Source organism: Cryptomeria japonica, chromosome 11, assembly GCF_030272615.1.
Source record: "Cryptomeria japonica chromosome 11, Sugi_1.0, whole genome shotgun sequence".
Lineage (NCBI taxonomy): Eukaryota > Viridiplantae > Streptophyta > Pinopsida > Cupressales > Cupressaceae > Cryptomeria > Cryptomeria japonica.
In genome coordinates, this window is record NC_081415.1 from 17,190,669 (window position 1) to 17,207,814 (window position 17,146).

A 17,146-nucleotide genomic window follows, 5' to 3' on the forward strand; every position below is an offset into this window, starting at 1 on the left:
GAACGTGAAGATTTGGCATCCTCTCCAATGCATAAGGGAAGAAAGGAGCAAACAATTGTGTTGAAAAGGGAAATTGGTCATTTGAGGGTTTATTGTTGTGGCATGGTCTAGGTGATAGCAGATTTACATGTTTCTTGTGACAATGGGAGGCTTGAGGTAATCAATGTTTATATGGTGCCTATATTTTGTAGTGGCTCAATCAATAAGGCACAACATAGAAGGAAGCTCAATAGTGCCATTTGATTTATAATGTTCGCAAGTCCAAACTTCTAGCATGACCATGGTAGCCCTTGGGAAGTTATTATTATAGAGGTGTTTATGCCTATGGCAAAGAAGCCTATGAGAAAGGGGAAATGATGGGGTGGTATAAGGTTATAAATGATGAGTTTTTTGTTTCCTTTTTTGTTGATGATATGAATGTTTGGTGGTTGTTTTTGTTTTAATCTCACATTTTGTACATGTTGGTGTACCCGGTATGGTAGTGTGTGTTGACTTGTGTTCTCTTTCACGTACTCTTTCTAATGATGAATGCTCTAATAGAATCCATCTAATTATCTAAAAAGACTACCTACCTAAATAGAAGAAACGTTGAACATTTGTCAATAGAAGCGAGAAATGATTTTGTTAGCTATATAATTGTTTAAAGTCAAGACTAGTAAAAGACATTTCTTGTGTCCTTTGCCTACAATTCAATACAAAAATAATTTATAAAATTTATAATATTGATTGAATACAAGACCATCTTGTCAAAGCTATTTTTAAAATTACATAATCAAATAGCATGGTGGTATAAGCAATCCATAAGTTGCATCTTTTAACATATTATTTTGATCACTTCCACAAAGTCTTTCTTACTAAATATCATGCTAGAAGGAAAATAGTAAAAGCCAAATAATTCAAGTAGTAATCTCAAAAGGTAAAACGCCTTTTTTTTCTTGATAATTTAACTTAGTAAACAAAATATAATTCTAAAACAAATTATTGCATGCACCCCCAAATTACACCCCAACCATCAATAAATAAATAATTAAACAAGAGACGAGACATATTGTGTTATAATTAAATTTTGTTATGTCTAATAAATTAAGGGATCTTACATTTTAACGAGAAAATTTATTTTATTAAAACAAAAATTTATTTTCATATTACCTTGTCACATAGAAAATGACTATTTTATTTTGTATATAATCGTGCTCAAGTCATTAGAAACATTAGTAGACTTGAATCACTGATTCATTATTAGGATTCGTTGATGATAAAAATTGCATACACAATCAAATCAAGAAGCAATAAGTGAATATTAGAATGGATTGTGGAAACCTAATAGCTTTAATTTGTCAAACTACTTTCAAGATTTTACTTATAATTAATATTTAAAATTTAGAATAAATCAACTTTATTAAACAAAAATCAGAATTATGTTGCAATTGTTGATCAAAGAAAAGCAATGTCAAATGAAAATTAAAGCTCTTAAATATGATGAAATTTAATAATTACATTTGAACCCCATTATAATTAAAACAAGAACTAAAATTATGTGCAAATGTTTGATCAAAAAGAGACAATGCCAAATGAGAATTAATGCTCTAAATATGATTTAATTTAGTAATAACATATGAATCTCAATGCATTTAACAATGTTAGTTATTCATTATCTTTTATTAAATATTATTTTTTATTGTTGATTTAAAAAAAAATGAATTAATAAATATAATTTTTATTTATATTATTAATTATTTTAATCACAATCTTTTATATTTTTTCTATATTCATTCCCACATACTTCTAAATAAAAAATAATATCATTTATCAAATAGAACTGTAAATAGTAAAATAAGTTTCAATTATTAACATTTTATAGTCAAAATAAAACAAAATATAAAGTTAAAAGATTCCAGAGCTTACCAGTTTATATCTTTCATCTAATACAATGATAGATAATTTAATTTTGATATTTAAATTTATTTTTTTAAATAATATACATTTATCAATCTATTTTATCATCTGATGGGTTTATTTGTTATCGACCAATTCAAAAAGAAAAGAAAAAGTTACTTCTACTGAATTCATTGTCCTCTATTTGTCTCAAAGATTCCTTTACAGCCAACACTGCTCAAGATTTTTAAAATAAAAATAGCATACTGACAATGATGTGAAGTTAATAATTTATTTATCAGCATATGTATATCATGCAGTTACCCAGCTAACATTCAATTGGCTCAAGTCACAAATTTACAGTGTTCCCTAGTGTCTTTATGAATCAATGATTTGTATTAATACACGTAAGAAATTCTTGTGTTTTTAACTCAATTACATTCGATACCCCAATATTTCTGGCACTGTTCAATAAATAGTTACTACTTTACAAGCACTCGTTGTTAGTTTGAGAAACCTGGCTATTTACAATACAAGAATGTTATTATTCTTTCCACCAATGCAGAAAGCAAATGTAGAAATCTGTTGCTAAAATTCTATTCAAAGAATTACATGTAACACCTTTAAGTAAAAGGTATTATACCAAACATTTTTGAAAATACGCCAACTTAAAAGCATGCTGTTTAATAATAATTTTATCTATTGATCAAGAGGAACCCACTCCAGTTCAAGTTCCAATTCCCCCGACTCGACATTTTGAAGCTTCAAAGATACATCCTGTTTTATTTTTCCATCTATCACGTTAATTATACTATCTCTTATAAGGGCATTGTCATTGGTAGCCAACCATTTTCCTATCTGCATGTTCTCAAAGATACCTGCACTTTCAAATACACTTGCAGCAGAAAGTAATGGTTGAATATCAACCTCTGCTTCACCCATGATATCATCTGCCGATAAGAAATCTTGATCAAAGACTTGCTGCCAAGGAAGGGCAAAACAAAACTTAGATAATTATCAAATTCTTTTTCAAATTTTGGAAGCTCTGTTTCACAAACTAGAATAATCCTTGATAGGTAGCATTTAATTGGTTTGTTGTCAGAGAACAAGTTACAGCACTTCAAACCAGAGTTATATGGAAGCTGATACGCCAATTATAAAAGTATAAATATATTCAATTATATATAAATATAAAATATAACTGTGTATATGTGTTTATATTTTAGTTAAATATTTATTCTGTTTTATCATGTTTGTATCTTATGCGATTCAAATGTGTGTGTGTATGTGCACGAACAGTTTTTTAATGTTTTATTCTTTCTGAAATTTTTGAATGAATGATTCTCTATAAAATCTAAAATGGATACAACACAGGGTGGTCTCGTACCCTATTAAGACATCAGATACGACCCAAATATAGGCTCTTATATGAATATGTTTGGACACCCCTATCTGGAAGTATTGTATCTATATCCAGTATCGACTGTATGTATCTAGAGAGGGAGGGGAAGTATCTAGGAACACTGCTTCAAATACCAAAAAAAAATGGGCCTGGAGTATAACATAGGAATCTAATTCCTTTTAAACCACCAAAAGATAAAACACAATTTAGATTGATAGTATAAGCATAAACACAAACTAATTGCAATGAGGTGTTGACAAAGGTCATGAATTTTTATACATAGTAAGACTCAACACAAAAACTGTTTGACCATGAGAAAACAATAAACGCACATTCCAGTTACATTTTAACCTATTGACAACTGTTTGCGATGGTGTAGAAATCTCACACAAACATCGAATCTGAGTCTCCTAAAGGCGAAAAGATGTAGATCAAATATCTTCCATATAATAATTGCTAATGAGCTTTGGAAATGTATTTATAAGTATAATGCAAAAACAAAATAAGAAGCGGACATTTATCTTCCTTAAAACATAATATGCATTCCATATGTTCAACATGGCATGTGACATGGATCTTGTAGACCTATTGGCCCACTTTCATTGTGCTCTCAGGCCCCAAATTAACAAAAAATAAATATTGAAATATGGTAAATATCTGTTTGTATTGTTCCCTTTTTTGAGCTAGCAGTGTAGGAGTAGCATTGAGTGAGCGGACAGGCAACACAGGAATAGTTAGAGTCGGTTAAATCATGAAATAAGGCCAACGAGTCACCTAAGGTCAGTTAAATAAGGAGATAGGGCAGATGAGTCAATTAAGATCAGTCGAATAACGACAAATTTGTCCACTAATTGCCAACTGAGTAAAGAACTTGTTAGTCAGATTACCATTGATTGAGGACTGAATTGCCTAAGATTTACGAAGCATAAAGTATATAGGCAGTGCTGCGAAGAGAAAGCAACACATCTCAGAAATTTGAGAACAAAAATCAAATTTATTCTCACTTGTGACACCATCACAGCAACTGGTGGCGTTTGGACATACAACCCTTCAAGCATGTCAACCTGATTTCTTGAGAATGGAAACCATCCGGAAGCAATTTGTATTGCAGAGTGACAGCAGGATCGTATAGAGTCACACCAACCATCAAGGCATCAAGATTTGCAGGTTGCAGTGAGTCCAGAATCATTTAGGCATTCAGATTTGTTGTAAAGTGTCCAAGATCATTTAGACGTCAAATTTTCATACTGGGTGTACCCAATGAGTTGCATCAATTTAGTGTATTTCAAAGTTGTGTGTGAATTAAATTCAAAAAAAAAAAATTGTTGCTGGAATATTTCTGGTTCTGTTTTGTCTGGTATGCATTTCGTCGAGTTTATTACAATTTTTGGGACCCCAACAAAATCTGAAACAAGCGTCCACCCATAGAACATGTAAGAAAATAAAGTCAACATATTTTCAATTCAAATAACTAAATATTGCCAAATGTAGAGCAGGAATTACCATTACCATTCGCCCTTAACCATTACAAATTTACAACTAGATCACCCAGTTATTAACAGCATTACACATAAAAACATATTTAGCAAATTGGCGTGATATATTAAAATAGATTTAATCTTTGAACACGATGATATTATATTTAATTTTTTAGCAGGTCCCCATTGTAAATGATGTTCAATTCTCAATTCAATATGCAAGATATATTCTAGTTTATATTTTCTTGATCTCTGTATTATCTATTTATATGATAAATCTGATTATCTTCTTTTGTATGGCAGGTGAGAGGAGCATTTATTGATTTTCGATGTCCTTCTCACAAATATCGATTGATATATATCAGAGTTCCCAAACTCACCGCGAGTCAGGCGAGTTCGCCGAGTTGGCGAGTCGAGCCAAGCTTGACGAGTTTTGCTAACTCGGGACTCGGACTCGGCCAGTTTTGACCAAAACTCGCCTGACTCGCGAGTCAGGCGAGTTATGGCAAAACTCGCCGAGTCCAAGCTCCAAAACTCGGCCACCATAGGTGAATGTTTTGACTTGTTTGACAAGTTAGTATCTTCGTCAGGATTCATATATGGAATATAACATTTAAGTATAAGTGACATTTCCTTATGTCTTTTCTCTTTCTTATACTTTAAGTTATATTCCATATATATTGTCAAGACGTTTGAGAGTGGTTTCGGACCTCCATGAGTTATAATGCAAAATCTAGTTTTTGGAGGATCCTTCAAATTTCCAAACTTAGTCCAATTTCAGGCTATTTCAGGATCAGGATGACATTCCAAACTTTTAAGGCGAGTTCACTCTTACCTTGATGTAAGGGATGGGACCTAGGAGGACACTATGCATTCAACCAAGGTTTGATTTAGCAACTTGAAGCGTGACCAGATAGTACACAAAAACAATAGGAATGATCTAAATAACCCCTAATCACTCAACTGACTTAACCTCCTTCACTCCACCTTGAGGAGATCCACCTGATTTGATGACCTTTGAGAAACTCAATCCCTTCAATGCAAAGGCTAAGACACTAAAACGACCAACAACAAAACTAAAAGAGCTAACCCTAGAAAGCAAAAAGTGGGGGTCTTCATTTGCAATGGGGTGATGTGTGAGTACCTCACAACATGGATGTTTCTTAAAATTTTGAAAAAAGGGGCTGAGTTGGGGATATTTCCTACCTATCCCCACATCCCAAAAAATCCCCCCATGGGGCACAAGGTTATTTTTGGCAAGGGACATGTCTCTGAGGAGCATATTTCAAACCCTTCTGGTCTCACAATTCCCCCTTCCATCTAACATATATATAGCCTAAAAACTAAGAGGTCCAAGAAAGACCAAGGTCAACTATAGTCCCAAGGTAAAACCTAAGTTCAAAAAGCACACTATTTAATGCTACCATACACAAGCATTCCTTACAGTTCCCAAGTGAAGATGTTTATGATGTCTCATGTTGGTGCTCCCAAAATTTCAATTTGGCCAAAGAAAATACTAAACAGAAGCCCCAAACAAGTAGATACTCTACCAGCATGCCTTTCATGGCATAACAAGCTAGCACACATTATAATTGGGCTTTATTCAATAATGGGTGCATGAAACAAGTTTTAAATTGTTAAAAATCTCTTAATTTCAAGATTTTTTTAATTTTGCCGAGTCATAGCCGAGTCACGAGTCGAGTTGGCCTTGCCGAGTCCGAGCCAAGTCCGAGTTTGGGAACTTTGATATATATATGCAAGAGGGGAGGATCAAGCAATGCCTTGACCGGTCATGTCTTTTAGACATGACTGATCAAGACACTACTTGATCGCACCCTTTGACTTTATAATTACCAATCGGTGTATACATTAATCAACAACCCGATACAAATCGGTGTCTACGTAACTTGTTAGTTAACACCAATCGGTGTCTACATAACTTGTTAACCGATACCAATTGGTGATCGCTTAAGTGATACCAAGAGGTGTATGCTTTGCCACCCGATACAATCGGTTAATCCCGATAACCATCATTAGTTTACTGTCAATAAATCAACCGATATAAATCGGGATACTTGGTTAGCCAGATAATAATCGGTGATCATAGTTATAATGCAAACCAATGTTAATCGATATACTATGCTATGATATGATTATCGATAGTTTGAACATTGATCGAACTAAGTAGATTGAACATATACAAATGAAGAATGATCATCAAATGAAAGAACAATAGCTTGAAGTTTTTCCTAATAGTTTATCGATAGGATAAATGATTGAATGAGAGACTTCATTTATCTTTCATTCAATCATTTATCTTACCGAAGCTATCATGCATTAACACTCCCTCTTAGCTAGGTAAGATAAATGCAAACAATATATCAAGCATCACAATTCAAATGATGGTTAGTATCCTTTACACAATCTGACTCTAGAAAATCATATCACCTAATCACATGATATGAAGTATCACCTAAACACGTGATACAAATGTCCATCATGTCAATCTTGTGATGACAAGATATCACCTAAGCATGTGACATTAGTATTGCCTAAACACGCAATACTTAAGGGTAATCATATGAGAAAGATTAAATTCTCGTCTTATCCAACTTGTGGTATGTGCACTAACACCTTATACAAATGTTTTACCACAACACAATCATGGCATATCCATGACACACCAGAGATCCAACATGATAACTGGTTTGGACATCATAAGATCGTCACCTTATAATGTCTACATACAAGTGTTCATTATCTTGAGAGATCATCACCTCTTAGATATGAACCCAGGGGATAAAATCCAAAATGTCCTATCATGACAAAGAAGTTTACACATTAAACATCTTATTGATATGCAAATACAGATTACAAAACAAATTACCTTTCTATTATACCTAAACCTTTTCTAAAGTGATTAACCTTCACTCTGGAAAGAGGTTTGGTCAGAATATCTGCAATTTGATCTCCCATACAAACATATTCAAATTGGATCACATTCCTGTCTACCATATCTCGCACATAGTGGTATGGAATTTCAATATGCTTGGATCTGTCATGGAACACTGGATTCACTGAAAGTTTTATGCATCTCTGATTGTCACAATGTATAACAGTGGGTTTCATAGGCTCTCCAAACAACCCCACAAGCAACTTCCTAAGCCATATTGCCTCTCGGGCAGCCATAGAAGTTGCAATGTATTCGGCCTCGGTGGAGCTTTGAGCTACAAAAGACTGCTTCCTGCTGATCCAAAATATCATAGCTGAACCTAGGCTGAAGCAACACCCTGAAGTGCTTTTTTTGTCAGTCACACTTCCAATCCAATCCGAATCTGTAAATCCATGTAGGTCTATATCAACTTTCTCATATTTGAGACCAAGGTTTAGGGTACCTTGTAGGTATCTCATAATGTGTTTTACTGCAACCAGGTGTATCTCCTTAGGTTCATACATAAACTGACTTAGAGCATTAACTGCATAACATATATCTGACCTTGTATTTACCAAGTACATCAGGGACCCAATCATCTGTTTGTATTGAGTAGGGTTAGTGGGTTGTGACTCTGTTGCTGCTTCTTTAAGTTTATGTAAATTGGTTTCCATAGGAGAGGTCATGGGCCTATAGTTTAGCATTCCGAATCTCTTCAAAATGTCCAAGGTATACTTTCCTTGGTTTAGTATAATGTTGTCAAAATTCTGCCATACTTCCAATCCTAGGAAGTAATGAAGGAGTCCCAAGTCCTTCATATCAAATTCTTTGGATAGACCTTTCTTGCATTGATCTATAAGGTGATCATTTCCTGTGATTAATAAGTCATCAACATATAAAATCAATATTAGCATATCACCTTTATTTCTTTTGTAGTAGAGATTAGGATCTGCATCATTCTTGGAGAAGCCTAGTCCTGAGAGATAGATGTCAATTCTTTCATACCAGGCCCTGGGAGCCTGTTTAAGCCCATAGAGAACTTTCTTGAGTCTACACACATGAGACTCTGCATCATAAATTTCAAACCCTTCAGGGTGCTCTAAGTAGACTTCTTCTGAGATCTCACCATTTAGAAATGTTGTCTTAACATCCATCTGGTGTACACCCTTTGCTGTTGCAATGGCTAATACAGCTCTTACTGATGTATACCTGGCAACATGTGCAAAAGTTTCTTCATAATCTATTCCTTCCCTTTGTGAGAACCCTCTAGCTACAAATCTGGCCTTGTGTTTTTCAATACTGTCGTCTGTAGCATGTTTGATCTTGAAAAGCCTTTTAGATGAAACAACGGATTTCATAGTTGGCCTAGGAACAATCTCACAAACATCATTTTTCATAATGGACTAATACTCTTCAGACATGGCATCCTTCCATACTTGATGTTCAAGTGCATCTGATACATTGTTTGGTTCGGAATTAGAGAGATCATTCATAAGGGCAACATAGCTAGTGAATTTATTAGGCCTTTTGCTTTCTCGGAAGGTTCCTGAAGGAGCAACAAACTTTTGAGCTTCTACTACAGTCTTGGTGGCCCATAGTGGTCTTTTCTTGAGATTTTCTCTAGGTGGATTTTGAGTTTCACCTATAGTTTCCTCAAGATTCTCCCTTTGAAGCTCAGGAGGAGGATTTTCATCTATGCTAGGGGTAGGGATATAGACTTCAGGCTCTAGTGAGCTTTGGGCTCTTTTGAAGGCTGTCTTCTTCAAAAATCACATCCCTACTTAGTTCAATATTCTTCTCATAGTTTTAAAACTCTTTGACTCGCCTCGGACTCGCCACGGACTCGCGAGTCCTTTGGCGAGCCGAGTCGACTCGCCTAGGACTCGCGTGGCGAGTCCAGGCGAGTCCCTGCGAAAGACTCGCGAGTCTTTCGCAAAGACTCGCGCGAGTCTTTCACTCGGACTCGCGAGTCTTTCACAGGGACTCGCGGGCCCAGAAAAAACGCGCCCGTGGGGCTTAAAACCAATTTTTTTTTCATTTTTTGACTTCAATTTGGGTTTTTTTTGGCTGGAGCAGGTTAGAAGGGTTTGGAGGAGTAGAGGGAAGAAGGAAAAATCAGCAAGAGAGATCTAGGTAAGGATTTTTCTCCTTCTTTTTTTTTTTCATTTGAATCATTTCATTGTTTTGAAACTGAAAAAAATCTTGAAAAACAAAGGGATATGCTGCCAAATTTTTTTCTATTTTCTTTCCTAAGTTATTTCCTCTTTTTTTTTTCTTGTTTTTGAATGCTATTTTTCCCAAATGATTCATTGTCATTTTTTTTGTTGATTTTCCATAAAACCCTGCTGATTTTTTTTTTTTCATGTTAAATCAGCAATGGCAAGTTCAACTCCAAGGGCAACCCCAAGGTCAAGAAGACAAAGAGATAAAGCTTGGAAATATGGGATTGCAGGAAGCAAAAAGGGGGAGGTCACTTGCACCGAATGCACAAGATGGATGACTGGTGGAATCAATAGATTAAAATACCACCTTGCACAAATACCTGGATATGGTGTGGAGGCATGCCCCAAATCAACTCCTGAAATTATTAGAGAGATGAAGGCCATTCTTGCTGAGAATGATATGCATAAGGAAGAAAGGCAAAAAACAAGAGAAGCCATAGCAGCTGCAATGAATCCCACATTGTCCACTTCGGGTCCCATTGGTCATAGTCGGGGTCGTCAGTCACTTTCATCTTTTGGTGACAATGAGGGTGAGGCTAGTGGCACTCCTGTTAGATCAGACCCTAATTTTTTTGTACCACGCAATGTTCCAGGTGCACAACCTTCACTTGAAGGTACAGGATGGAATAAAGAGAAGCATGAACAAGCACGGATAGCAGCTTCAAACTTTTGGTTTTACAATAATCTATCTTTCAATGCAGCAAACAATGTGTATTGGGAAAGTTTTGTTAATGCATGTACAGTGGCAGGTAAGGGGTTTAAGGCCCCAACAGGTCATGACTTCAGTGGGCCATTGCTAGAGAAAGCTGTGAAAAATACAGAAGGTGTGGTTGATGATCAAAAAAGGTATTGGAAGAGAAAAGGATGCAGCATTTTATCTAATGGATGGACAGATGGACGGAATAGGACTCTTCTCAACTTCTTGGTGGCTTCAAATGGTGCAATGGTATTCATAAAGTCTGTTGATGCCTCAAATGAAATAAAAAATGCAGAGACTTTGTGTAATCTGTTGGATGGTGTGGTTCGGGAAGTTGGAGTTGAGAATGTTGTCCAAATTATCACGGACAACGCAGCTGCATATGTATCTGCAGGTAGAATGCTTATGCAGAGGCATCCTTCGATTACATGGAGTCCTTGTGCTGCACATTGCTTGGACTTGGTGCTAGAGGACATTGGGAAGATTGGATGGGTGAAGAAGGTGGTTGAAGATGCAAAAAGTGTCACCAAATTCATCTACAACCATACTTGGGTGCTTGCTTTGATGAGAAAATACACAAATGGCAAGGACCTTGTGCGACCTGGAGTGACACGATTTGCTAGCCACTTCATCACTTTGCAGAGCATTCTTAGTGCCATTCCTCATCTTAAGCAGATGTTTGTGTCAGATGCTTGGTTGGGGTCTGCATACTCCAAAAGACCTGAAGCAGAGAAGATTGTGACCATTGTTTTTGATGATGGGTTCAATAAAAGTGGAGAGGAGTTGACTGTGGTAAGTAACAAACACAAAAGTAAAGTTTATACAATCTTGTCTATTTGCTGATTTTATTTTTTAGGGGTTGATTTTGTATTAATTTAAAATTTGTTTTAATTTTTTTAGGTGACAGAACCTTTGGTGAGGGTTCTTCGTATGGTGGATGGAGAGGGCATGCCAATGGGTTTCATTTATGAGGCCATGGATAGGGCCAAAGAGGCCATTTCACATTACTATCGTGGAAATGCAAGAAAATGTGAAATCTTTTGGCGCATCATTGATCGTAGGTGGACAAACCAACTCCACCAACCGATACATGCCTTCGCCTACTTTTTGAACCCGAAATTCTACTTCTCTGATTCATTTAGGGCTGATGAGGAGGTCATGGCAGGTGTTATTACATGCATTGATAAGATGACACCTGATCCTGAGTTGAGAGACAAGGTTCTTGATGAGTTGGAGGTGAGATTTGACATTTGCAATTGCTCTATCTTTATTTATGAATTCGGAAATGTTCATTATTGAATTTGAGTTTGACACTTTGACTATCTAGTATCTATTTCTGAATTTGGAAATGTTCATTCCATTGTTCAAGATCTACAAAAGTGCAGAGGGGAGACTCTTCTCATCACAACTAGCAATTGATAGGAGAGGAAAACAACAACCAGGTAAAACATTTAGTAACTTAGTTCAACAGTGCAAGAAAAAACCTACAAACTTGATTGTTACATTTTTTTCTCAATTCTAATATTTCTAAATGTTTTTTGTAGATTTATGGTGGGAGAATTATGGTGCCGGCACGCCTAATCTTCAAAAGATAGCTATCCGTGTTTTGTCTCAGTCATGCAGTGCTTCTGGGTGTGAACGAAATTGGAGTGTCTTTGAAAGCATTCACACAAAGAAGAGAAATAGATTGTCACAAAAGCGGCTCAATGATCTAGTATTTGTTCGGTACAACCTTCGCCTTCGAGTTAGACAGGTGGAGGGTGTTTCACATGAGGCCATTGACTTGGATGAAATTGATCCATATGGTGATTGGACCATGAATGAACAAAATGATGGTGATGATGTCCTCCTTACCGAAGAAGAAATTGCAGAAATAGAGAGAGGAGCAGCACAAGATGCAGAAGGAGCAAGATTGGATGAAGATGAGGACGAAGATGAGGATGATGATGAGGACTATGACTTTGAAGAAGACTCATCTCACCATTTAGATACCACAACACCCACTGCTACTACTTCTAGCTCAAGGCCTGAAAAATTGAGCTATATTAGGAAAAATACAAAGAGGAAGATGTAGTCTTCTCTTTGGTTTGTTCATTCACATTGCTGTTTTTCACATTTGCAGTTGGACTTGGACATATCATTATATGTAATTTTGTGAACATTTATATACTTATGCTGCCATTATAGTATTATACATTTTAGGGTTGAAACTTGAAACTTGAATATGCTGCCATGAATGATGAAATTTCAAATATTGCGTGTTTGTACTTTGTAGATCATATGACATGTGTAATGTTTCAATTATGGCACTTATGTTCTCTAAATGCATTAATTTCTTTATGTTTTTTTGTAAAACTACGGTTTTTTTTTTTGCCGAGTCTTTCGCGAGTCTTTCACGAGTTCGAGTCCGAGTCCAAAATTTTGGTTTGCCGAGTCCGAGGCGAGTCCGAGATTTTCAACTATGATTCTTCTAACTAGGTATATAGATCTTGTAGGCTTTGGAGGTTTCACTATATCTTACAAGGATTCCCCTTTTTCCAGAAGGCTCTAATTTTAATCTTTTATCCCTAGGTACATGAATATATATAGGGAATCCAAATATCCTAAGGTGGCTGATATCTAGTTTTGATTTAGTAAAGACTTCCTCAGGGGTCTTATCTTCAAGATGGGAGTGAGGACATCTGTTTTGAATATATACAGCAGTGCTAGTTGCTTCTACCCAAAGATTGACATTTAGATTCTGATCAAGAATCATAGCTTTGGAAGCTTCAACAATTGTCCTATTTTTCCTCTCAGCTACCCCATTTTGTTGAGGATTATAAAGTATCGTTAGCTCCCTCTTAATCCTTGAATTTTTACAAAACTTTTTAAATAATTCTGATGTGTATTCCCCCCCATTATCAGTTCTTAGGGTTTTAATTTTATTTCCTGAGTAGTTATCTGTTAGTGATTTGAATTATTTAAACCTATTAAGGATCTCTTCTGATTCTTTACATTTCAGAAAGTAGGTCCAAGTTTTCCTAGAGTAGTCATCAACAAATGTTACATAATACAAAAATCCCCCCAAAGAAGGTACGGACATGGGTCCACATACATCAGAATGAACTAACTCTAAAATTTTACTTGTTTTCCTAGTACTATTTTGAAAAGCACCCTTAGTATTTTTACCTAGGGCACATCCTTTGCATGCCCCTGAATGATATTGCTTTAACTTAGGTAGACCTGTGACAAGGTCTCCCATTGATGATAAAGCTCTAAAATTCAGGTGGCCTAGTCTTTTATGCCAGACTTCATTAGCATCTGTAGTTTCATGGATTAGGACTAAGTTGGGCTCTGTGCATAGCTCATACAAGTAGCCTTGTCTTTGACCAATAGTTTTAGCTTTCTTGACGGATGAATTCTTTGGCGAAGCTAACACTCTGTTGTCCATGAAGGTCACTCTGTATCCATTGTCCTCCAATGCTGATATTGAGACTAGGTTTCTCTTGATGCCTGGAACATATAGTACTCCTTTAAGTTGTAATGATACACCTAACTTTGGTTTGATGGTGCAGGTTCCAACTCCTTTGACTGGATGTGTAGAGTCATCTCCGATAGTCACTTCCTCATCATTCTCCTCTTTCATGGAGTCTAGCACTTCTATGAATCCTGTAATGTGTCTGGATGAGCCATTGTCGATCACCCAGGAGTTAACTTTGTTTGATGCTTGGTTTGTGAGTGTTGAATAGAGTACATACTTCTCGGGGTCCTCTTCCCTTTTAGATTTTCCTGTTTTGGCAAATGTGGCTTGTTGCTTAGTTCTTTCTAGACATTTGGCAACATAGTGCCCAAATTTGTCACATCTGTAACATTGAATCTGAGAAAGGTCCTTCTTGAAGGTGTTCTTGCCGTGACGACCCTTTCTCTTTCTAGATTGTTTCTGCTTGCTTTTTTTGTTTGAGTTTGTATTTAGAACTTGGAGATCAACATCTATATTCTTTTGCTTGATCCCTTTCTTATTTTACCTTGATTCCTCTTGGAGACAGTCAGCCTTTAGCCTATCGAATTTTGGAAATTCATCCCTTGCACTGATGCCTTGAACGAATGTTTCCCATATGCTAGGCAACCCATCTAGAGAAATGAGTGTTAATTCTTCGCTTTGGATCTCATACCCAAGGGTTGCTAGTTCATCCCTTAGGGTTGATATTCGCATGAAGTAGGCATTGATTGATTCTCCTTTGATCATGGCTATGTGATTTATTTCTCTTTTTAAAGCCAAGGTTCTAATGGCATTAGATATCTCAAATGCATCTTCAAGTGCTTTGAACATGTTGTAGGTTGTTTCATGTTTCCTTATGATGGGCATAATATTATTTCTCACCCCATCAACTATGATTTTGATGGCCTTTTCATTTCCCTCTCTCCAAGTTGTTTTGTCAGGTTCAGTCTCAGGTTCAGCAATTTCAGTTTTTACAAATGATTCGACTTTATTTTCTTTTAGAATCATATGAATTTTGAACTTCCATGTTGAGAAGTCATCACCTCCTTCGAGTCTATCTTCAAATTTGATAGCGCTAGCCATTAGAATAATTGTGATGTTGAATATATGTTTGTTTTGAATTTTCCACAAAATTGAACAGCCTCAGGTTCGATTTAACTATAGCTCTGATACCATGTAAATGATGTTCAATTCTCAATTCAATATGCAAGATATATTCTAGTTTATATTTTCTTGATCTATGTATTATCTATTTATATGATAAATCTGATTTATCTTCTTTTGTATGGCAGGTGAGAGGAGCATTTATTGATTTTCGATGTCCTTCTCACAAATATCGATTGATATATATATGCAAGAGGGGAGGATCAAGCAATGCCTTGACCGGTTATGTCTTTAGACATGACCGATCAAGACATTACTTGATCGCACCCTTTGACTTTATAATTACCAATCGGTGTATACATTAATCAACAGCCTGATACAAATCGGGGTCTACTTAACTTATTAGTTAACACCAATCGGTATCTACGTAACTTGTTAATTAACACCAATCGGTGTCTACGTAACTTGTTAACCGATACCAATTGGTGATCGCTTAAGTGATACCAAGCGGTGTATGCTTTGCCACCCGATAACCATCATTAGTTTACTGTCAATAAATCAACTGATATAAATCAGGATACTTTGTTAGCCCAATAATAATCGGTGATCACAGTTATAATGCAAACCAATGTTAATCGGTATACTATGCTATGATTATCGATAGTTTGAACATTGATCGAACTAAGTAGATTGAACATATACAAATGAAGAATGATCATCAAATGAAAGAACAATAGCTTGAAGTTTTTCCTAATAGTTTATCGATAGGATTAATGATTGAATGAGAGACTTCATTTATCTCTCATTCAATCATTTATCTTACCGAAGCTATCATGCATTAACACCCTTAGGTGTCTAAGAGCCAAAGTTGTGAGGACTCGTTCAAAGGTCAAAAGCACCTAACCCTTTCGGAAAGTCAATGCTGAAATGTGAATTTCTTTTAAGTCCAAGATATAGGAAAGATTTTTCAAATGGAAAAGAGGGAAATGATTACATTAAAATTAAAAAAACCCTGAAACGAAAAGAAAAAATTCCAAGCCTGAGATTTCAGTACTTTGGTTTAAATTTCCAAGAAACTTTGCTCCTCAAAATGCTCCAAAGCACTGCTGAGCTCTTCAAAAATCAAGACTTTCCCAATGCTGTTGTTATTAGGGATTTTTCAAATATAAGTCACATTTCAATATGTGTTTTTTCTTTCTTATACTTAACAGTTATATTTCATGTATATATTGGCAAGGTGTTTGAGAGTGGGTTTTAGATCTCTAGAAGTTAAAATGCAGATTCTAGGTTTTAGAAGATCTTATAAATTTTCGGACTTGGTCGAATTTTAGTAATCAACAAGCTCCTATCAGCATTCTCTCACTCTCTCTAACTCTCTTTATCTCACCTGAACTCTAGACCTATCTCTCTCCCTATCACTCTTCCTCTATCTCCTTTGTCTACGTTTCTCTATCTCATTCTCTCCTCTCTCCCCAAAGATATAGACCTATCTCTCAACCTCCCTCTCACCTTCGGACCCCCGTGAAGGGTGCTACCCTCAACCTCATTTTGGTGTTGCCCCAAACCCCATCAAACTATAAGTCTAAGCAAGTAATAGGCCAATTATGAATCATGATCATTAAATAGACAAAGTACATATCCCTCGTTGCGAATTTTTGCATCCTCGTAGTCAAAGCCACAATCAAGGATTATCCTGTTTCATACATTGGACAACTTGTTTAGCATACAAGGACTGCCATAGGCAAAGTTGGCATGCTACAGTCATTGTACTGTTGAATACAAGTTAAGTTAGTTGGCAAGAAATGGCATTTTCATAATGCAAAAAATGTACCAATATGCCCTGCACAAACAACTCATAAAACAATTCAATTTATTAGTATCGTAGCTAAGATCAAACTAGAACATAACTATTTATCTATTTACATAGCCATTCCCTTTGTTAATGAGCTTGACAACAA

General features: G+C 35.8%; 2 protein-coding genes across 5 annotated transcripts in view; one reads left to right on the forward strand and one right to left on the reverse strand.

Annotated features, from left to right (window-relative positions):
- Nucleotides 1-2,248: 2,248 nt before the first annotated feature.
- LOC131049495 (probable ADP-ribosylation factor GTPase-activating protein AGD13) overlaps nucleotides 2,249-17,146 on the reverse strand; it is a 185,094-nt gene continuing 170,196 nt past the window's right edge. For all 4 annotated transcript variants that reach the window (XM_059213825.1, XM_057983560.2, XM_057983559.2 and 1 more), the window contains exon 9: nucleotides 2,249-2,856. In XM_059213825.1, coding sequence (XP_059069808.1) covers nucleotides 2,575-2,856 — 282 coding nt within the window. In that variant the 3' untranslated portion in view covers nucleotides 2,249-2,574. The remainder of the gene's footprint in view (nucleotides 2,857-17,146) is intronic.
- LOC131859777 (uncharacterized) lies at nucleotides 11,409-12,782 on the forward strand. Its single transcript, XM_059213827.1, has 2 exons — nucleotides 11,409-11,842; nucleotides 11,976-12,782. The coding sequence occupies exon 2, from the start codon at nucleotides 12,138-12,140 to the stop codon at nucleotides 12,678-12,680; it is 543 nt and encodes a 180-aa protein (XP_059069810.1). The 5' UTR covers nucleotides 11,409-11,842; nucleotides 11,976-12,137; the 3' UTR covers nucleotides 12,681-12,782.